Source organism: Podarcis bocagei (assembly GCF_964188305.1).
Source record: "Podarcis bocagei genome assembly, chromosome: 15".
Lineage (NCBI taxonomy): Eukaryota > Metazoa > Chordata > Lepidosauria > Squamata > Lacertidae > Podarcis > Podarcis bocagei.
The window spans coordinates 21,945,904-21,968,626 of record NC_138141.1 but is presented as its reverse complement, the minus strand read 5'-3'; the positions used below and the strand labels follow the sequence as shown (position 1 = coordinate 21,968,626).

The 22,723-nt window shown below is 49.1% G+C and overlaps 1 protein-coding gene across 6 annotated transcripts in view; it reads left to right on the top strand.

Moving 5' to 3' along the window:
* Nucleotides 1-534: 534 nt before the first annotated feature.
* The window catches only part of USP2 (ubiquitin specific peptidase 2), a 78,178-nt gene continuing 55,989 nt past the window's right edge, over nt 535-22,723 (top strand). The window contains exons 1-3 of one of the 6 annotated variants that reach the window (XM_081172581.1): nt 536-680; nt 3,864-3,935; nt 12,092-12,175. Coding sequence is in view for 2 of the 6 variants with exons in the window: in XM_081172580.1 (XP_081028706.1) it covers nt 3,926-3,935 (10 nt within the window). In the remaining 4 variants the exon portion in view is untranslated. The other 5 variants (XM_081172582.1, XM_081172580.1, XM_081172579.1 and 2 more) reach the window with 5 other exon arrangements.

Here is a 22,723-nt window from a genome sequence, read left to right as displayed (position 1 = left end):
GCGGGTTTATTTACTTCCCCAGGAAAGCGTTCGCGCCAGCAGGTTGCGAGTCGTTGCCACTACGCGTGTGCGTAAATGGCCAGCAGCGCACCGGATCCATAAAAAAAATGGGCCAGCAGGTTTGTTCGGAAGCAGGCGGGTCGCTTGCTATGCCGTTGTAAAAAGAAAACAAAAAACCGCGAAAAGCTTAAGAGATTACTCGTTTCAAAAGTAAACAGCAAAACACTTCTTTGTGCTTTCAAGGGGGTGCCGCTCTTAAACAGGCTGACCTACATTTTCAATATATATGTTCTGTGTGTTTTTTTAGTTTATTTACGCCATTAGCCGCTAGGGGTCCTGCACTGGGAGAAAGGCGTGCTATTAAAGCAATAAGGAGCTGCGCGTTTTCTGAGCGCGTGCAGAGTGCATTTCTAGCTCGCGTGCAGCTACTGCAGCCAGCTCGGGGGAAAAAACCCTAAGCTTGGGTCCCCCTGCTCCGTTCCTTCCCTCTCTCCGGCTCCCGGTCCTGCCTTCTCCCTTCTCCGCGCGCGCCGCCCCGCGGCGCTCTCCGGGACGCGGGTGTCGCTTCTGGCCCCGCGGTGCGTCAGCTGCGCCCGGATTGTGACATCAGGTGCTGGCGGCTGGGAAAGCGGCTCCATGGAGCCGGCCGGGTTCGGCTCGTCCCCCCAGGAGAGAGCCAGGTGAGTGCGGGGCGCGCCCCGATCCCCACCCCTAACCACGGGCAGGCGGGGCGGGGGAGGCGCTTTCCTTCGCCCGGGTTAGAGACGCCCGCCGCCCGCGGCAACTCCGGAGTTGGGCCCCTCCTCGCGATTGAAGGCGTGGCGAAGCATCGGGGCCCGGTGTGTATATCCGTGGCTTGGAGAAACTCTTGCGCCGTTACGGTAGCCTTCCCCGACGCGCGTTCGCCTTTTCCCAAGTTACTAGCTCCCATCTCACCCGGGAATACAGACCTATCCCAGGTTACGCTCTGGCAGATTAAATGAAAGTACGTGGGGAGGGGAGGTAGCCAACGGCAGGCAACCGGCATAGAGATTAAAAGCACTATCGCCGTCATTATTATTAATAATAGTATCAAGTTCAGGGTCTAAGATAGCGTGTGGTGGGGTCCAGTCCCATATGTGAAAGGACCTTCCCCAGGATACGGACTCTTGATTGAGTATGGCGACAGACTGCACCCACCGAGGTGGTCTGGAAAAGGCTCTCTGCACATGCTCAGAAGCATCACAGAACACTACTTTTCATTTCTCTCTTGCTAGTCACTTCCAGGCAATTATTTTTTTTAATTGAGCCTTCATTTTGATTTGCTTTTGCATTATGTCTGTGGAGAGGTGAAACTTAATCGTCTATTTATCCAGCTTCCTTTCAGATTCGTTGCATAGAATTGTAGAACTGGAAGAGGGACCATGAGGACCATTTAGTCCAGCCCCTCCGCAATGCAGGAATCTTTTGCCCAGCGTGGGGCTCGAACCCACAACCTTGAGATTAAAGAGCTGCAGGGAGTCACTTAACAGAGTGTCAGGCCAAGGCTTGGGGGAGACCGGGCTTCAAATCCCCACTGGGCTTTTGATGCCCACCGTCAACTCCTAGCCTTGCCTTACCTTTCATGTTTGTGAGGATGACAGGGAACCTAACCATCCTGGACAAAAAGTGGAATATAAATGTAATAATAAAACAAGTGCATCAGGAGAAGGAACGAGTTTATCCCCTTCCATCCAGTGTGTATACTCTTCCCCCCAACTTCTTGCACGCTGCAAGTTCCAGAAGTTGTCTTTAATGCATCCTAGGAGTTTAAATAGAACTCAGTTTTCTCTTTTTTGAAGAAAAGTATTGTTGGTGGTATGGGACGCGGGTGGCGCTGTGGGTTAAGCCACAGAGCCTAGGACTTGCCGATCAGAAGGTCAGAGGTTCGAATCCCCGCAACGGGGTGAGCTCCCGTTGCTCGGTCCCTGCTCCTGCCAACCTAGCAGTTTGAAAGCACGTCAAAGTGCAAGTAGATAAATAGGTACCACTCTGGCGGGAAGGTAAACGGCGTTTCCATGCACTGCTCTGGTTCGCCAGAAGCAGCTTAGTCATGCTGGCCACATGACCTGGAAGCTGTACGCAGGCTCCCTCGGCCAATAAAGCGAGATGGGCACCGCAACCCCAGAGTCGGTCACGACTGGACCTAATGGCCAGGGGTCCCTTTACCTTTATTGTTGGTGGTGGCTCATGCGATTGCTCCCTGTACTCCGGAGAGCTGTGCATGGTCAGCCAGATGGTGAAAGACAGTTTGGCTTAACCTCCATCGCCAGACTCCAGCTCTGGGATGTCAGGAAACATTGCAGATCCTCACCGGGCAAGGCAGCGTTCTCTATTAGCTGCTTGCTGGAGCTCTTGGGGCAAAATGTGGTTTCCTCTACGGAAATTCAGCAGCAGCCTCAAGCCCTTTTGAGCCCTGCCTGGGCTCTCTGTCTGCGCTGCAGTGCATGTGACCGAGAAGCCAGAGCTGTTGTTAACACCAGGAATGATGAAGCTGGCGTTGAGGAATCTCTCCCTGTTATTGCAGGCTGAGTCAGTGCCTGGAATAAGCCCTGGGGCAGCCGGCCCAAGCAGTGGCTCCGCCTCCCAGAGTGTGACTCTCTTGTGTTGTGTTGCTATGTGGATTTGTTTGCATCTTAGGGCGTTCTCCAACTGCGGCCCTCTAAATAATGCTGCTGCGCTACATCAGCTGGGGCTGGTGGGAGTTGTAGTACAGCAGAATCTGGAAGGTGCCCCTTCTCTAAAGACTTCCCAGGGGGTAGCCTCTCATCCCTCTGAAAAACGGTTCCAAGTGAGTTAAAAGCATTCCCCTTTTTCCTTCCTTTAACTGTGACACCCTGCAGCTCCTTTACCCAATGGGAAGCGTGTTGGTTGATTGCTCTAGATTTCTGCTCCCAGAGTTCAGGACATTGTAACGCCCCTTTCTGTCTCCCCGTCTGTCATTGCGACAATGCCCGTCACGCTGCTAGGCAGGTTGTGCTAATGTTCCCATTTCACAGATGACGGAACTGAGGCTGAGAGATACTATCTGCGCCTAAGGGGGTCACGCCGGTTGATTAAGGCTCTGTGCGTGAGCTGCTCACTTCCTCATATGAACGTGGAGTTATTACAATAATAATTTCAATGATTGTTTTACAAGTGCTTTTAACAAAAACAAAACAGGCTCTGTGCGTACGAAAACAAAGCTTAAAATGAACAGCACGAGCTGCTCCAAAAACTGATATTGAGGGCAGTCTGCAGCACCCAGTGAATAACAGTTTTATTTTTTTTAAAAAAGGGGGGTGAGCTTATTGTCCTTATAAATTAGCTTGACTTCAGACTGGGAAGAATCCCGTTTCTCAGCCATTCCTCTCCAATCATATCCTTCTGTTCACCTTAGTTCTCTTTCTTGTAACAGCTTACTCACTTCCTATGCCCAATGCCCTCTTCCTACCTCTCGCCAAGAGTCGAGTCCTGTTGGCCCACCTGCCCCCACCTTTCTATCAGAGATGAGCCCCTGTCCCTGCCTGGCTGGCCCCCTCCTGCGCTGCCCCTTTAAAGTCTCCCCACGCTGGAATGTGAGAGTGCTCCAGCCATCCTGTGAGGTCAGATAAGACACTATATTTATCTGGCTGGTAACCTGAGCTGTGAATTTCTGCTGTGGACTACACCACTACTGAAAGGCATTCGAGTTCATTCTGTGCTGGAGAAGTTGAGCTGCCTGTTGAGATCTCCTCCCTCCCACCTCTCTTTAACTGCCAAAAAACACAACCAGAAATCCCCCACAAATCTGACTTTCACAAACAGGTTAGTACCTACTGGCTCTGTAACCTACCTTTTTTTCTCTCCACCCGATCCTGCCGCAGAAAAAGCACCTTGCGGAGACAGAACTGAGCCCCATGCCACTACTCCTCAGGCCCGTTGTTCCATGCGCACAGGTGGGTACAAACCGGGGCGGAAGGAAGGCTGGAGGGTTGTTTAAAGAGGGACCCTTAAATAGCTCGACCAAGTCCAAAACAACTCTGTTTCTTCCTAGGCTGAGATGTTTTGCGGGGATGGGAGTTTTATGCGTTTACTCAAATTACTCTCCCAGTGTGCTTAATGCAGTTGTTAAGCAATCCAAAGTGTGGGGTTTATTATTATTATTATTATTATTATTATTATTATTATTATTAAAAAAACTTTAATAAACCTCTTTATTTCGGACCGGTTATAGGTGTTTGTAGGAATCGGCAAACTTTAGGGAAGTTTTTAATGTTTGATGATTTATCGTGTTTTTAATATTCTGTTGGGAGCTCCCCAGAGTGGCTGGGGAAACCCATCCAGATGGGTGGGGTATAAATAAATTATTATTATTATTATTAGCATGTGCAAAGTGCTTTATCTCAGGCAGAGCAGAAAGGTAGCAGGCAGCCAGCTGTGTCAAGAGCAGCGATCGCCAACGTGGTGCCCTCCAGATGATGTGGAACTCTATTGCTCACCAAGTCTGTGAGCTGGAGACCCAGGTTTGGGAAACACTGGTCCACAGCAAGCTGGTTGGGCTAGCAGTTGGTTGTTGCTTGATGGGAGATCAAGGCATAGTAGGGGCTCAGCAGACTGAATGGCCTGGTCAGCCTCTGTTCTGAACCACTGGTTGCAGAGTCCATTTCCCCCTTTCCTGTTTCTGCTGCCTTTATAATGTCCATGCTTTCGACCTGGGCTGAAGTCATAACTTAAACAAAACAAAACACCCCACTTGTTCAGGAGGGTGTATGCTGGGGCATTAAAGTGCAGGAAATGGTGTCATGGAATTCATCGAATTGTAGAGTTGGAAGGGACCCATCTAGTCCAACCCCTTTCAATGAAAGAACCACAGATTAAGAATTTCTGATTGGTGGCCATCCAGCCTCCAAGGAAGGCGAGTCCACCACTTCCTGAGGCTGTCAGTTCCCTTGTCACTGTAAAGTTAAGTTTGTGAGGCTCACTCCTTTAAGTCAGCACACCCAGAAAGTAGTGGGGTGTTGGGGTGTTTGATGGAAATCTAGTCTGCTTGGGGGTGTTGCTGAAATTTGCTGCAATGCAGAGAAGCGTCACGACGTTCCCCTGGTGTACGCTTGGCAAAAAGAAAATGCCCGTCGCCGACAGAAAGCTCAGAAGCTGGGGGTGCTCTCTGACCTTAGATGGCAGAGGCCCCCACAACCTTAAAGAGCCCAGCTGCAAATTTCCTTGGTGCCCTGGTGGTCATTGGGAGCCAGTGGTAGTGCAGAGAAAGTGAGGGGCTCTTGTGCTTTGGGGGGTAGTGGTTGGGAGGAGCGGCTATGGCTTTAAATTTTTGCGTAGGGGCCATTGTTCTGTAGGGAGAGTGCCTGCTTGGTGCCAGTTCCAGTCCCTGGCATCTCCAATTTAAAAAAAGGATCAAGTAGCAGTTGAATGAAAAGACAAAAGATGATGCTGCCAGTCAGAGTACACTGTACTGGACCAGATGGATAGGATAGGGTAGGGGCCATAATTCAGCACATAGAAGGTCCCGGGATCAGTCTCTCGTTTAAAAGGGATCACATGATGGGAGAGATTTCTCTCTCTGCTTGAGACCCCAGAGAAGCTCTGCCAGTCAGATGAGGCTATCATTCTTCTATTTTGGGTCCCAAATAGGGCTGGGTGATATCTGGTATATATATTGGATATATATATACTGATATATGTCTGAAATAAGGATGCATGTAGAGGCATTGGCTGTCTGCATGGTTTTTCCAACATTGTGATTTTTGCAAAGCACACAAACACACATCATGATTTGCAATGTATTGCCAGGTCAACAGTCATGAAACCGATATCACAATATGGGCTTCAAACTGGTTTTGGACGATATATCGCCTAGCCCTAGTCCTCACACACTGTTGGGACTACATCTCCAATCATCCCCAGCCAGTTTAGTCAGTGGTGAGGGATGATGGGAGTTGTAGTCCAACAAATATCTGGGGACCCAGGGTTGAAAGTCACTGGATGGTTGCTGGTGCCTATCAGGATCACTATGGCAGAAGGCAAGGAGGCCAAGAGAAGGTGAAGCTAGAGCCAATATTACCATTTACTCTGACTCCAGTAAGCTTTTGCCACTTGTGTTTGAAGCTGTGTATGCATAACTTTGGCCACAATCCGCCTCATCCTGTAGTTTCTTGAGAAAGGCTGCTGACTGATGTGTTGCCTCTCAAACCAGCCTCCATCCAATCTGAAAACATAAGCTGCAGTTGAGATGAAGCATGTGCAGGTGAAATAGCCCTTGCGCATGCGCATCAGGCAGCTTCATTGAATCAGAGTTTGGGTGGGGTGTGGGATGTTTCACGGGAAACGATCGGGTCATGTGCTTCGAGTGAAGACACCCCCGCCTCCTGTGTGTACAGTGATCTACAAATGCAATGTGAAACACAGCCTAGTTTTGTTCCCATCCTCCTCCTCCTCACTAGGAGAACATTGAGGCTCAGGTGGAGGAAGGTGACAGCCAGATTGGCTGTAAGGAAGCAAATAGGGCGAGTGCCCCATTTGCCCTAATGGACCAGCCATGAATGCTGGTAAATGGCAGCAGTTGGGCAAATGCGGTATAAGGCATTTTCCTATGCCATCTCATGCCCATCTCATGTTGGGCAAACCATCTCTTTGTCCTTCTCCCTTCAGTTGATCCCAGCTCCAGTCTTAGCCACTTGGCCCTTGGCCCCTCTCCTAGTGCACAGAAACCTGTTTTTAATGCCAGCCCTAGAGTGTATGCCATGACCATAAAGGTCTGTAGCATGCTCTCCTTGGAGTGTACTCTAGGCATGTGCAGAGTGCTGTGTGCTGGCCCAAGTTGTCTTGAGCTTGGCGGCAAGGTTTTCCATTGCTGGGGTTTCATCGCCATCCTTTGCAAAGAGCTAGGCCAGATAATTGAGTCAGTTCTATAGCAGTTCAACTGTCATGGCTTCTCCCAGAGGATCCTGGGAACTGCGGTTTGCTGAGGGCACTGAGAATTCTATTAGCAATCCTTTGCTGCACAAACTCGCGCACGCAGCCTGGAGGTTTTGTTTTGTTTTTTGGACTACAATTCCCATAAGCCCCAGCCAGCACAGACATTTGTCAGTTGGGAGTCATAACATCTTCTGGAATATATATTCCTGCATCACCCTCCGAAACAGGGTTCTCAGTGCAGCTAAGAGTCAATATCACAATGGCAGTGAACAATATTAAACAAATAAATCAACATCGTTCCCGCTGCAACAGCACAAATGGTAAACAGCAGCAAAAGCAGGGTTTGTTTGAGAGTCTTCCCAATCCTTCACCTCCCTTCACCTCATCCAGTTTCTATCCTGCAGGCCTCTAAAGTCTGTAATGACTTTTATCTGCGAGAGAGTCCAGTTGAACTTCAAACCCAGATGTGGGGAGCATTTGATTCTCTAGATTGTGCTGCACTACAACTCCCATCATCCCTTGGAAGACTGATGGGAGTTGTAGTCCAGCAACAACAGCTGGAGGACCAAAGGTCCCCTACACCTGTTCTAACCCCACTTACCTGAGAGTAAGCCTTGTTGAATTCAATAGGGCTGAGTAGACGTGAAGTTAAAGCCAGAATCAGATTCGTCTGGGCGCCACAGTTTGCAGAGCAGTTGAACAACCCAGTCCCTCTTCGCAAGGAACTCTGCGAACTGTAGCTCTACAAGGGAAATAGAAGCATCTTGACAACTCTAAGCACCCTTAAACAGTTTCCAGTGCCCTTTGGGGGAAGCCACAGCTGTTTAAAGTGGTATGATCCTGCTATAGTGCTGGTGAGGCCTCAGTTGCCAGCCTTGTGGGCTTTTGTACATGGAATTGGGGAAGGAATCATCCTTTGGTCCTCAAGCAACAAAATGTCTTGGGTTGGCCCTGACTGTCTCTAGTGTACCTCAGGGAGTCCTGTGTCCCTGTTACCTGAGTGTAAGCCAATGTAGACAGGTGAAATGGCATAGGGGGAGTTAACTCTTACCCTGTCCAGCTCCCCCCCCCCCGGGTAAATAATAGCTTCAAGGTTAGAGGTGTAAATGTTTAGATCAGGGAAACTTCACTAGGGGGGAAAGGAATAAACTCCCTCCAGCCCCTATTGCTGCCCCATCCAAATCGGGGCCTGCCTCCGCAGCTGTTTTTCACTAAAAATAGCCACTCGGGGAGATCCGATAGTGGATCTCCTGCTTCTTGTGGAGTTCGGCCCTAAATATCTGGTTCGAAACAGCAACAGGTCAAAACGTTGCGAGGCTTGTTGTTGTTGTTGTTGTTGTTGCAAAACAGCCATGCCAGTACAACAACAGTGCTCCTGACTAGAGGGCCTCCGAGAAAACCCTCCAGGCTGTTATGGAAAAGAGAAAGGGGGAAGAAAACAGCCTATTCTCTGATCACAGAGGACGGAAAACATCTTGAAGGTTTTCTTTCTCTCTTCATCCTTCTCCCTCACCCTCAGTGGCCTTTTCGACTATTGACCCCTTTGCTGGGACACTTAATTATAGGGGACAGCCACCAAGGCGTGATCTGTGACGCTTGAGTCACAGCTGAGGCGAAAACTCCCATCCAGAGGAATCAGGAAGAGTTGAAAGAGCCCGAAAGTGGCTAGCTTTGCATTTTCAGCAACTGGCTAGATTATTTTTTCTTTTTCTTTATTTTTATTTTTTGTAGCATAATGACCACTTACTAACAACCCAAAGGTGCAGTAGCAGGGTATTCATTACACCCTACCCTATACAAAACAAGCCAAAAATAATAAGAGGAAGGAGTAGTAACACTCCATTATAATTCAAGACATCCATATTCCCCATCAGGTGTACTGTACCTGGTGAATGCTGGGCATCTTAAGTCTGAAGCATAAGAAATAAAATCCCACCAGGTGACTTAGAAGCATTCTGGATTCTTCATCCCTCTGGAGACCTGCAATTTATGTGTTATTTTCCTCCACAATAGCCAGAGCCCACAAGTTCTTATAACACAAAGACAAATGCAGATTTTTCAAGGTTTTCCATTGCTGGGCTACTGAAATCCTAGCTGCGGCTAGCATCCATGTCAGAAGTTCTTGAGAGCAACCAAGCTTTCATGTTATCAGTCTACATATTCAGTAGTAACAGTTGTAGGGGGAAACAATGAGTTAAAAAGAAAAACAAATGCACACACATACCACGTTTCTGGTCCTTTTACTTGGGAGCCGTAGGAAAGGCAGGCTTCTGTTCAATAATAAGCAATAGTTTAGAGTTACTTTAAACCTGTAGTTGTGAACTGGTAGCCCACTGGTCTCAACCAGCATGGCCAAATAGTCAAGGATGATGGGAATTGTAGTCGAGCGACATTTAAGTAGAATAATAAATAGCTGCCGTTCATGATGGTTTCCAGGCTGGTTATGCCTCCCTCTCAAATAAAGCAAAGGAAGTTACTAGTCCTCGAGGGTTAACCTGCCCACAAGTACCTGTTTAAGTCAACAGTCTGTGTTGATGGTCCGAAGCATTCAAAAGATCACCCTCTTCCTGTTCACAGCAGTGTTTCCAAAAAAATAGATCCCTCCCCCCCTTTTTTTCTAGAAAGCGTGGTAGCTGAAGATGATAGTTACTTAGCAGAGGCTAATGGTGTAATGCAGCGATGCTGAAACACTATTATTACTTATTTCATAGCAGGGCCAGTGATGCAATCTTCCATGTCGCTGTTTGCCACTCCTCTGCATGGCAAAAAAAAAGCCTTTCTCAGAGATACACCCATCAAACAGGTTGTTAAGCAGAGGGACAGGGGGTTATATTAGCATGCATGGCTGAGGGGTTCAAGTACCACTTCCCTTAAAGAAGAAACACAAAAGCTCCCCAGGTCCTATTATTATTACCAATCAAAATGTCAGAATATAGCAAGCAAGCTTCTGAGTCCACCAGAACTCTTCATCAGGCTGTTAAACAAGGTTGGGACCAGGGGTGCAGTGGCAGAGAAAACATGCTGACCATATTGAAACGCTGATGTCTGCACCTGCCAAAAGCTTCTTCTTCCTGCATAGTCTTAGAAGGTGGGCAGTTGTTTGTGGTTGTCAGTAAGAATGTCTGCACAGCAAAATGCACCATTACCCAACTGGGAGAGGCGACCACGTGGACCTATTCAAGTCTGGGTTAAGCTTAAAACCAATGGCTTAGTCTTGAAATCCTGAGTGAGTTGTTCAGAGGCATTGCTGAGAACCTTGTACGACAAAGAACGCTTTTATTCATTGCATTCTCCAAAGAGCTTGGGGTGGTGTGCATGGTTCTGCCACTCCTTACTTAACCCCAACAACAGCCCTGTGAGGTAGGTTAGGCTGGGAGGCAGCCACTGGCCCCTTAAGGTCACCCCTTAAGCTTCATGGCTGTATGGGGATTTGAACCCTGGTCCCCCAGGTTCCAAGGGACGTGGGTGGCGCTGTGGGTTAAACCACAGAGCCTAGAACTTGCTGATGAGAAGGTCGGTGGTTCGAATCCCCGCGACGGGGTGAGCTCCTGTTGCTCAGTCCCTGCTCCTGCCAACCTAGCAGTTCGAAAGCACATCAAAGTGCAAGTAGATAAATAGGTACCGCTCCGGTGGGAAGGTAAACGGCGTTTCTGTGCGCTGCTCTGGTTCGCCAGAAGTGGCTTAGTCATGCTGGCCACATGACCCGGAAGCTATACGTTGGCTCCCTCGGCCAATAAAGCGAGATGAGCGCCGCAACCCCAGAGTCGGCCACGACTGGACCTAATGGTCAGGGGTCCCTTTACCTTTACCCCCAGGTTCCAGTCTGACATTTTAACCACTACACCACATGTAGTGGAGCCAGTGTGGTTTAGTGGATAAGAGCGGTAGTCTCGTAATCTGGGGAACCGGGTTCGCATCTCCGCTCCTCCACATGCAGCTGCTGGGTGACCTTGAGCCAGTCACACTTCTTTGAAGTCTCTCAGCCCCACTCACCTCACAGAGTGTTTGTTGTGGGGGAGGAAGGGAAAGGAGAATGTTAGCCGCTTTGAGACTCCTTAAAGGGAGTGAAAGGCGGGATATCAAATCCAAACTCTTCTTCTTCTTCTTCACATGGGCTTTCATAAGAAGACGAACATAAGGGTAGCCGTCAAATCCAGCATCCTGTTAATGGTGGCCAACCAGATGGGAAACCTGCAAACAGGACCTGAGTACAACAGCTGTCCAGCTGATGTCACCCAGTGCTGAGGAAAAGGCCTTTCTAATATTCTAGTCCTCATTGTAGTCATTGATTGAATAAGGAATGTAAGAAGCTGCCATGGGCCAAGTCCACCTAGCTCAGTATTGTCTACAGCAACTGGCAGTAGCTGCCCAGAGTTTAAACCAGGTTTGTTGTTTTCCTAGCCATGCCTGGAGATTCCAGAAGTTGAACCTTGTGTTGTACCATTGAGCTACAGCACTTCCCCAAGAGTTACATAAGCATGGTGCTGATAACACCGAGGTCGCGGGTTCGGTTCCCATATGGGACAGCTTCATTGCAGGGGGTTGGACTAAATGATTGCCAAGATCCCTTCCGAACTCTACAATTCTTTGATTTTAAAACAAGCCCTGCTGGGTCAGGCCAAAGGGAGCCAGTCTGGTCCAGCTCCCTGTTCTTACAGTGGCCAGGCAGATGCCCCCTAAATACTCCTTTGGTTTCCAGCAACTGGTCTTCAGAATCACATTGCCTCCAATGGTGGAAGGCAATGGAGTCTACAGCTGTTGAGTCGCTCTTGGCTTCCCCTCCCTCCTAATGGGCTGCGGGAGTTGCAAGCCGGCCACTCCCCTTTGAGCGCCTCCCGAATCCTGGCCTCTGCAGTGTGGGAATGATGATTGCATACCTGGCCGGGGTGAACCGCAACACCTCCCAAGCCCTTTGAAGCCATTAGGTGAGGAGGCGCTCCAAAAATGTGGCAGGCATCCTTGATCCTGGTGACGCCTGGGAGAGAGAGAGAGGGAGGAAGGGAGAGAGAAGAAGCCACGCCAAGTCCAGGAAATGGCCCAAGTTCCCTCTTCCACCCTCAGGGACTTTCTCAGTATTGCCACGCTCTCCCTCCTGCCAGTTGCCTGCGCCTGAGTTCCCACGGGATGCAGGTGTGTGTGTGTGTGTCTCACCTGCTGTCTCCTTCCCTCCTTCCTGCAGCCGGAGCAGCCACAATGGTATGATGCTAAGTTGCTTCTAACATCACAGGGAACGAAGCTCTCATAGACGTGGCAGTCACAGACGGTAAGCGTCCCACGGGGAGGGTTTGGGGCCGGGAGCTGGCCTTTTTAAGATGGGCTTTCTCTGCCCTCGTGGGCGAAGGTTCTGTGCACCTGTAAAGCGTATTCGAAGCACATTGCTTCCGTCAAATAATTCCAGGCACTGTGGTTTGTTAAGGGCAGCTGGGAATCAGGACTCTATAAAGGGAACTACAAGGGCCCAGATTTCTTCGAGGGGTGTGTGTGCTTTAAATACAGTGGTACCTCAGGTTAAGTACTTAATTCGTTCCGGAGGTCTGTTTTTAACCTGAAACTGTTCTTAACCTGAAGCACCACTTTAGCTAATGGGGCCTCCCGCTGCTGCTGCACCCCGGAGCACGATTTCTGTTCTCATCCTGAAGCAAAGTTCTTAACCTGAAGTACTATTTCTGGGTTAGCAGAGTCTGTAACCTGAAGCGTATGTAACCTGAAGCGTATGTAACCCAAGGTACCACTGTATACTGGATATACAGCCATTGACTGCTGTGAGGGTGTCCTAGGGAGCACATAGACCAGGCATAGGCAAACTCAGCCCTGCAGATGTTTTGGGACTACAACTCCCATAATCCCCGACCACTGGTCCTGTTAGCTAGGGATGATGGGAGTTGTAGTCCCAAAACATCTAGAGGGCCGAGTTTGCCTATGCCTGACATAGACTGAGGCTGCGTATATATTAAAGCACATTCTTTCCCCTCAGAGAATCCTGGGAACTGCAGTTTATTAAGGGTGCTGAGAATCATAGCTCTGTGAGGTGAAAACTACAGTTCCCAGAATTCTTTTGAAGCTACTTTAAAAGTATGGCATGTACTGAGGAATTTGAGGTGCTTCGGACCGTCACTTTTTTTGGAGGTGGGACTTAATCACATACTGGAAAACTGAAGTTTCACAGCTATACAGTAAGCCCACAACTTACGCAAGTTCAATTTGCACACTTTCAGCTCTATGCATGGGGCAACGTACTATAAAAAATTAAAGGGGCAAGGTTCTGAGGAAAAAGACTTCGGCAACCCCACCTGCCATTGCACGTAATGTATTTTGACTATACACGATTTTGGCTTTAGGCGTGATCCCTGGAATGTTACCCCCACATAAGTTGCAGGCTTCCTATTATTGTTGTTGTTGTTGTTAAATTATTTTTAAAAATCCAAAAAGGAAACAAAAACAAATACAATGCAAACTAAATCACACTAAATCAAGATACAGTGGTGCCCCGCAAGACGAATGCCTCGCAAGACGGAAAACTCGCTAGACGAAAGAGTTTTCCATTTTGGAGGTGCTTCGCAAAATGAATCTCCTATGGGCTTGCTTCGCAAGACGAAAATGTCTTGCGAGTTCCTGCGGGGTTTTTTCCCCCTCCCCCCTTTTTCTAAGCCGCTAAGCCGCTTATCAGCTGATCCAATAAGCCGCTAATAGCGCTAATCCGCTAATCCGTCAATGGGCTTGCTTCGCAAGACGAAAAAACCGCTAGACGAAGAGAATCACAGAACGGATTCTTTTCGTCTTGCGAGGCACCACTGTAATTATCCTAGGCATAGTTGTGCAGTTTTAGCTGCCTGCACAGCTGCTTTCCCAAAAGATTGGGCCTTTTTGTGATTTAGAAAGTAGTGGTGAGATGCACTAGAAAGTGTGAGGGGCCTGTTGCTTTGATGCAACATCATCTGACCTCTGTACAAAATGAGTGCTGGTTAAATAACTGAGGTCACCTAATCTCTCTGCAAGTAAATTGGAGTGAACTCTCAATAAATGGGGCCGTTGTGGAACATAGCGAGCCTGAAGTCATGCATTCAGACCACCTTGTTGTTGTTGTTGTTGTTGTTTAGTCGATTAGTCGTGTCCGACTCTTCGTGACCCCATGGACCAGAGCATGCCAGGCACTTCTGTCTTCCACTGCCTCCCGCAGTTTGGTCAAATCAGACCACCTAGGGCTGCATAAACACCACCACCTCCACCCCAAGAACCCTGGGAACTGTAGGGTCCCGGAACTGTAGCTTTGTGGTTGCTAAACTAAAGTTACAGAATTATAGAGTTGGAAGGGACCCTAAGTGTCATCCAGTCCAACCCCTTTGCAATGCAGGAATCTCAACTAAAGCATCCATGACCAAAGACCATCCAACCTCTGTTTAAAAACCTTCAAGGAAGGAGAGTCCACAACTTCCCAAGGGAGTCTGTTCCACTGTACCACCAGAAAGTTCTTCTTGATGTTCAGCTGGAACCTCCTTTTTTGTAACTTGAAGCATTGGTTCAGGTCCTACCCTCCGGAGCAGGAGGAAACAAGCTTGTTCCATCTTCCATGTGACAGCCCTTTAGATATTTGAAGATAGCTATCATATCTCCTCTTAGTCTCCTCTTTTCCAAGGCTAAACATACTCAACTCCCTCAACTGTTCCTCATAAGGCTTGGTTGCGTGGCAAGTCCCCTCCCCCATGTGAAATAAAGACACTGGACACAGTATTTAAGGTTAATGGACATAAAAAAGGCCACAACTTTATTGATTACAGAATTGGAAGGTATTGGCCTTAGGCATTGGCTCCTATCGACTACCCGGCATGGGGACCGGGAAGGGTTGTCCACAAGCCGTGGGAGTCCTGTTGAAGTACGCCAACTAGGATCCCACGGGTGTCACAGCTCTGGGGCGTGCCGGAGGCCCTTACCTCCCTAGGTTTCAGACAAGGCAACGCCCCCCGGAGTCCTCTACCGGACTACCCTTTCTTTTTGGGGAAGGTGATGGCGCTTCCTTCCCCCCTTCATTTGCATAACAATTGACCCCTGCCAATGCCTAACCGCCAATACCAAATAAGTTGTGACGTTTGCTACGAGGTAGGCGAAAAAACCAAAAGGCTCGAAGTGTGCCGACTTAGAAAAATTCCTACCAGGCCCCAACCGAAGTCCATAGCAACCGACCAACCGAAGTCCATAGCAAGGTCAAATCTAGCTAAACCTAAAGGGAGAGTGGGATGGGAAAACCGCTCAGCTGGAAAGGGGCAAAGAGGGCGGTCCCCGGGCATGCCTAGCCTTAAATAGGCTAGGCCACACCTCCCCAGCCCGCTGATTGGCGGGCCGGGTCGCCGACACGCCCGGGAATTCCCTGATCACACAGGGGTAAGGACCAGCCCCCGCGTGTGAGATGTGGGAGGGATTTCTGCCCGCAACCCCCTCTCCTCCCAGGTTGAAAATGGCTTTTCCAGACCTTTCTTCAGGATTCTTGTGGAGACCATGCTTTTGTAGAATCATAGAACGGTAGAGTTGGAAGGGATGCCAAGGGACATCCAGTCCAGCTGCCTGCAATGCAGGAACCACAACTTTAATACGGTCTACCTTGGTATTCAAATTTAATCCGTTCCAGGAGTCCGCTCGACTCCCGGTACAGTTCAAAAACCAAGGCGCCGCTTCCAATTGACTGCAGGAGCATCCTGCAGCCAATCGGAAGCCGTGCCAGACATTTGGCTTCCAAAAATGTTTCAAAAACCAGAACAATCACTTCCGGTTTTCAATCATTCAGGAGCCGAAACATTCAAAGGCATTCAGCTTCCGAGGTTCCACTGTACGCTTTAAATGTTTGGTGTGGGTGCAGCCTAACTCAGTGCTGTCTGCACCAGCCTTTCCCTATGTTTGCCCTCTGCATAGGCAAAAGCTGCTCCATGCTGACCACCAGTGACCTTCTGTCGTTTGAAACCGGGGTCATAGCTAGGATTTGCCAGGACTTTTTGCAAGCAGAACTTGCATGTATCCCTGAGCTCCAGCTCTTCCTTAGGACACCTGTGCGTTTTTATTTTTGAGCACCTGCCTTTCTTTTCCATTCATTTATTTGTTTGTTTGTTTGTTTGTTTGTTTATTCAACCCTGTAAGAAAGAGCCACAGGGATGCTTTTCTGGCCACGTGCGGTCATGTGCGCACACGCACAACCACGCGAAAGAGCTCTGGGCTTTCTCGTTGCACAAAACTAAGCATATGATTTCACTGGAATCACTTAAGATAGTGACGCGCCGGCGTTGAGCTCTGAGGTGTCGGCTGGGCTGCGCGTGCCAAATTCCATCCCACTTAATTATATCCTGCCTTGGCGATTCTCCTGGCAAAACCTGTTCTCATTCTACTGCTAACGATCGGTTAGAGCGTGTTCCACCCCAGAAGCAGCTGCCTTTCACAGCTAGGAAAGAAGACATGACCCCCAGCGACACAAACGGTAATTTATATCCTTGCAGGCCCTTTTTTTCCCCTTGCCAGGGCCAACCTGTTGACTGCAGGAGGGCAGTGGCAGGCGAGGGTGTGGATGTCTGTGTGTGGTTAAGACAAATTTATCTCTTTGAGAGTCGAGCGGGTGATGCTCCACAGTGAGAGGTCCAAAAAGTTGCAGAGGTAAAAGGTCTCAAAATGTAGAGCACTACAATTTGGATTTTGGTGGGATAGTTGTGCTGAGCATTCTTTGGACCCACAAAGCATTTCGGTCCTTTGATGATGGCTGAAGGCACCTGCCTGCATCACTGCAGCATCCACGGGTGGGTTGCATGATGCCGTTTCAGACTTGAGTTGTTCAGTCAAAACTCTGTGCAGTCCTCAGTTGGAGTTGCAGGACTTGAGGTAGCACGAGACTTTTCCAGGTTGGGCCTCTGGGGCCAAATGGGGCCTGCTTGGAGTGAACAGTGATTGGTAGCCTGGAGATGACTCTGCAAGATGAAGTGATGGTTGTCTTCTCTGGCATCTGTAGTGTTCTGGCCACGGCGTTGCGGTTTGTTCCTGTGATGGTTTTCCAGTGGCCCACAGAGTTTCTGGAACAATCCAGCACTAACTCCATTGGCAAAGGTCTTGTGTAGATATGCTGCCGTGCTAAAACTCGTTACGAAGCTTCAGCGTGGCAAGTGAACATGGGAATCCAACTTTGATGCACTTGGAGAGGAGATAATTTAGGCCCCGTCTGTGTTGCAGGTTCATAGCAGTATCATGCCACTTTACACAGGCAAAGAATCCTGGGAACTGCGGTTTGCCTCAGGTGCTGAGAGTTGTTGGGAGACCCCCTTCTCCCATCGCAGAACTATAGTTCCCAGAGTTCCCTGGGATTGTTCCCTGAGTAAGAGGGATTGACCATTAAAATGCTCCAGGAATTGTAGCTCTGTGAGAATTGAGGACTCCTAACAACTATCAGGGCCCTTAGCAAACTGCAGTCCCCAGGACTTTTAGGGGGAAGCCGTGACTGTTTAAAGTGCCATGGTGCTGGTTTAAATGTATAGAGCAGATTAGGCCTTAGGTGAGCCTGGGAGGCTGTGGTGCCTTTGCTCCTGATTTCTCCTCATGGAGTTTCCCAGGTTGTCTTTCCAGTCTGTGGTGTTCTGCATACTTTCACTCCGGTGGCAAGCAACCCACTTAGATATTATTGATATACTGAATGGTATATAAATGCTTTAAAATACACACATAAGATCTAAGAAATCAGCAGAGACAGCAAACAGATCTCCCATTTTAAGGTGTTTTCAGAAAAGAGGGGCTGTAAAGGAGGAGGAGAATGGGACTTCTGTACCTTCTGTTTAAAGATACTTGTGTAGAAGATGGGATTCTGCGCAAAAGTGGGGTGGAAAGAGCTGGAAAAGGATTGTTAAGGGTGCTGAGAGTTGTTAAAATGCGCCTATCCCCCCCCCCCCACTCACAGAGCTACTGTTCCCGGTGTGGTTTAGCAATCAATCCCCCTTCCCATGGAATTCTGGGAGCTGTAGCTCTGTGAGGAGAATAGGGGCATCTTAACAACTCTCGCCATAAAGTTCCTAGGATTCTTTGGGGGAAGCCATGGCTGTTTAAAGGTAGACAAATGCTAAGCAAACCAGTCTCTTAAGCTTAAGCCAAGAAAGAGCATAGCTGTCAGCCGCCCCTTATTTGGCGGGAAACTTCCTTATCCCAGCGCCATGTCCCATTGCTGTCCCTTATTGATGATGTCCCTTAAATTTCCTGGGTTTCTAAGGAAGCAGCTCCTCTCCCTCCCTGCCGGCCAGGGAGGAGGGAGGCTCCAACTGTTTTGCTTGGCTGCGTTGCTCACCCAATAAGGAGTCTAAGAATGACTGGGGGGTGGAGCTTGCATGCCTTGTGCCGATCAAATCGGTCGCGTTGCCTGGGGACTCGCCTTTGCTCAGCGCTTCCCAGCGGAGAGGTGACGGTGGTTTTCCTTGCTGCATCCCCTTTGCCGGGTTGCTGCGCTGTGGGAACCACCGCTTGAGGCTTCGTTTGGCTGCTGGCTGGGCTTTCTGCCTTTGGCTCGAAGGGGCTCAGAAGTTGAACATACCTGTGCCCGGAAAATCCCTTATTTTGGCTGCTGATCCCTTATTTCCGAGGCTGCTGGTCCCTTATTTTCAAATCTGTAAGTTGACAGCTATGAGAAAGAGTATTCTCTTTAAGATTGAATATCAATATATGTATCAAGACTTTGAGATTAGACCACTGAAGAAGCCCGGAAAACTATCTTGGGAGTGTGCTACCTGCAAGCCCCAGTTAAAGGGCTCCATCAGGGGCGAACAGCGACCTCTTGATTACTTGGACTGCCAGGGCAAAACAGGTGCAAAACGCCGGCATCCTGTCGTCTACAACTTCATTAACATCCGTCTCCAACTCCACTAGCATCTCTCAGTATTGTGAATAACACCGAACTTACCTTTTGTTGGTATCTTCATGAACTTACCTAAAAGACTGAGTTAAGCATTTGAACAATCTATTGAAACCAGACATTATAAGTTCATCTTGGGTTGGGTAGTTCTCAAGTCTCTGTGGCTTTGTTTACTGTTTTGTATTTTTATCAGAAGGTTGGTAAAGAATGTTTTATTTATTATTCTGTGTATATTAATCGCCAACGTGTTGCATGAGTCGCACTGTGGCTGTTTAAAGGGGCATGAGGCTACAGGTGAGGCCTGGGTAGAGCCAGAGGCAATGATGGGCAGAGCCAACAAATCCTAGTTTTGTCCCCATCTTCCTCTCTGCTGAGTTCTGCAAGGGGAAACCCTGAGATTCAGGAGGGAGAGGAGGAAGGTGGAAGGCAGTACCAACCCCTGCATGGGTTGTAAGTAAAGAAGCAGGCAGATTGGGGGTCAGCCAAGGCCAGTTAGTGGGGCACTGCCCCATTTCCTCTAAGGGGCTGGCCTCCACTGCCCAGCAGTACCCTCTGGAAGGGAATTTCCAAGCCCCAAAGCCATGCGGCTGGTTCCTCTCCCCAGAGAGCATTTCCCTCGGCCGCCTGTTTCCCTGCTGCCTGGCTCCTAGCCATGGGCGGCCGGCCAAGCCCAGAGTTTACGCTGGGCATCTTGAAAGGCCTTTGGAAAAGAGGGCTGTTTCCCCAGCAACCAGCGACTCTCAGCCCTGCGAGAGCTGTCCAACTCGAAAGTAAAAAAGGAAGAAGTTAGGAGGGAGACACCAACAGGCGGCTAGCCTTGGAGAAACGCCAGGGCAAACCGTAAGGCCACCCCAAAGTTTCCTGCTTCCCTGTGGAGGGGGGCGGTTGGCGTTTCTGGACTCAAGGGGTGTAGCAGAACAGCACCTGCCCCTCAAGTTGACCAGACTATTTCCCTCCCCCCAAAGAAACCCTCTCAGAGTGTCTGTTTGGGACGACGACAGCTTCTTTCTCCTCATTGGAGAGCCAAGCCCCACCAAGGTACGTAAGACTTGGGAAGTCTTTCTCCTCTGTGCAGCTGCAAGTTTTAGGCCATGGCTCCCACCTGTGGCTCTTAGTGGTGGGATCCGATGAAGCCACCATTTAAAGCCCCATTTGAGCACTTGCGCACCCGTTGCGGACGGATGTTTTTATTTTTTGTACACTTGCTGCTTTTATCCCTTTAGCTTCCGAAGGAAAGGGCTCCCGTCTGTTTGGACTTTATTCCCTTCAGCTCAAGAGAACTTCGGTTGTAACTCTAGAGGCAGCTTCGCCGTCAGGGCAAGACTTCGGGGCAGAAGGACAGGACCCCACTGAAAGGAATGAGCAGGAGAGCTCCCCCCAACCCAACCCCCCCAAAACTGAGCCAGGATGGCTTTGCCACGTTTTGAAATGAGTGAAGTAATCAGCATTGGCTGTGTACACATCGTACATTGAAAGCGCACTACCCCTTTCTCCTAAACAAAAAAAAAATGAATTCTGGCAACTTAAGTTTTCCCGTCACAGAACTGCAGTTCCCAGCACTCACTATGGTTCCCGGGGAGTTGAGGGATAGGAATGTGCTATAAGTATGTTTATGGTATGTACATAGCCTGTGTTGATTAATTCACTCATGTCAAAATGTGGAAAGCTAGCTTTGCCAATTATCATCTTAACAAAACCCCTTTGGGTTGTATTCAGCATTTGTCATGTGTACTCATTGTAGGCCTATTGAAATTAATGGACATGACTAATTTAAGTCCTTTAATTTTAGTAGTTCTACTCTGAGTATGATTAATGTTGAATGCAACTCATTAAGTCCAGAATCTAAAATTACCTAATTGCACTGCTGCTGCTGAGGTGTTTGTGACGTCTTTTGCAGGGCAGGGTTGAGAGGAGGCTTTTGGTTTCACTTTCTGAATGATGAGGGAAAGGCACTCTGCACATGCTCTGGGATAACTTTGCCTCTTGCAGCGCTTCTGTTAAAAGCCATGTCCCAAACCAAAGCTGAGTCAAATTATTGTTATTGTTATTATTGAAATCTGTTAGGTCATCTGCCTAAAACCAAGCAGTATTGTGGAAAGTTGTGGGGTTTTGTGCAACCTAATCATCTCCCCACTCTGCCACTTTATTCTGCTGTAGCTTATATCAATTTCTTTTTTTAAAAAGTAAAAAAGTTTGCAAACACAGCTGTGTTCCCCTGTGCCAAAGCCTTATTCCTAATTTCTAAAGGTTGTGTTTTCTTCCCATTTTACACATGGGAAACTGAGACTGAGCCACTATCTTGTTAATGGATAATTTGTTTTAGTGCAGAGCATGCATATGCTTTGGGTATTATTTATTTTATTTATTTAAATTTATATACTACCTTTTGGGGACGCAGGTGGCGCTGTGGGTTAAACCACAGAGCCTAGGACTTGCCAATCAGAAGGTCGGCGGTTTGAATCCCCGCGAAGGGGTGAGCTCCCGTTGCTCGGTCCCTGCTCCTGCCAACCTCACAGTTTGAAAGCACGTCAAAGTGCAAGTAGATAAATAGGTACCGCTCCGGCGGGAAGGTAAACGGCGTTTCCGTGCGCTGCTCTGGTTTGCCAGAAGCGGCTTAGTCATGCTGGCCACATGACCCGGAAGCTGTACGCCGGCTCCCTTGGCCAATAAAGCGAGATGAGCGCCACAACCCCAGAGTCGGCCACGACTGGACCTAATGGTCAGGGGTCCCTTTACCTTTACTACCTTTTATCAAAAAATCTCAGGGCGGATAATCATGCATGTGAGAAATTGCAGGCACACTCAATGCAGACCTGCAGCTCTCTACAGCTCCCCAGCTCCTACGCATGAATACAGCATGAAATATCTCCATCTGCAATTGCTACCACAATAGTTTAGGCATAGTTTGCAGGAGAGTTCCCTCTGTGTAGGACAGAGGTTTTCAATCTTTTTGAGTCCACAGCTCCCTTTATCAGCTGCATTCTTTCTGCGGCACCCCTGTGGGGCTCAGGAGCCCAGTTGTGTTACCCCTTGCCTGCAGAGCTGGCAGCCTCTTGTCCTTTTTCAAACACCCTCCCTTCTGGAGTGTTCCCTCAGCCTCCTCTCCTCTCTCCTTGGGAGTCCTCCGGGCAGCCACAGCTGCCACCTCTAGTCTCTGAGCTGCACCCCCCTGCCCCAGAGAGAGGTACCTCCTCACCCTGCCCCACAGGGGCCTGGGACTTGGCTGTCCATTCCTAACAGCAAGGGCTGGGGGACTGGCTGGCTGGACTCGGCCTGCTTGCTTGCTTACTCTGAGGCCACTTCAGCTTCTGGCAACCAGCACCCCCTGGCCAGTTCCAGAGACACCATTCACCTGGGGAGCTTATAGCCAGGGCTGGTGCAACAAACAGCTGTGCAAGCCTTTGGGAGGCAGAGACATGAGGGCATTGGAGGAGGGAGGGAAGGAAAGAAGGACAGAGGCCAGTGTTGCCCGCGGCACCCCTAACCATCATTCAAGGCACCCCAGGGTGCTACTGGAAACCACTGGTGTAGGGAATGGGCTGCAGGTGTTCTTGAAGATACTGGCGGGTGATGATTTTCCCAAGGCCTCTCAGTGAGCAAGTGCCAGAGAGTTAGTAATTTGTGCAACAAACAAATGCAGAAAAGGAAACTGTAGAAGCAGTTTGCCACAAAACAACAGGTTTATCTAATGATTCATGTGGAAATAGGAGTATTTCATCTAGAAATTACGGGGAACCCTACCAACCACAGGACCCCAGAGGTGTAGCTGGTCCAGTTTTCTTCCTCCTGCACCAATCAAAGCCTTCATTTATTGAGATACCAGCCAGGCTTGCCTCGCCCCTGGGTTCCAACAGCCTATGCCCCTCAAATCCCAATCCCCTGCCCACTTTGCAGGTGAGGTAGGAGGAGAGGCGGGACTTTGACATGAACAGCAGGCCCAGCTCCTTGGCTAGA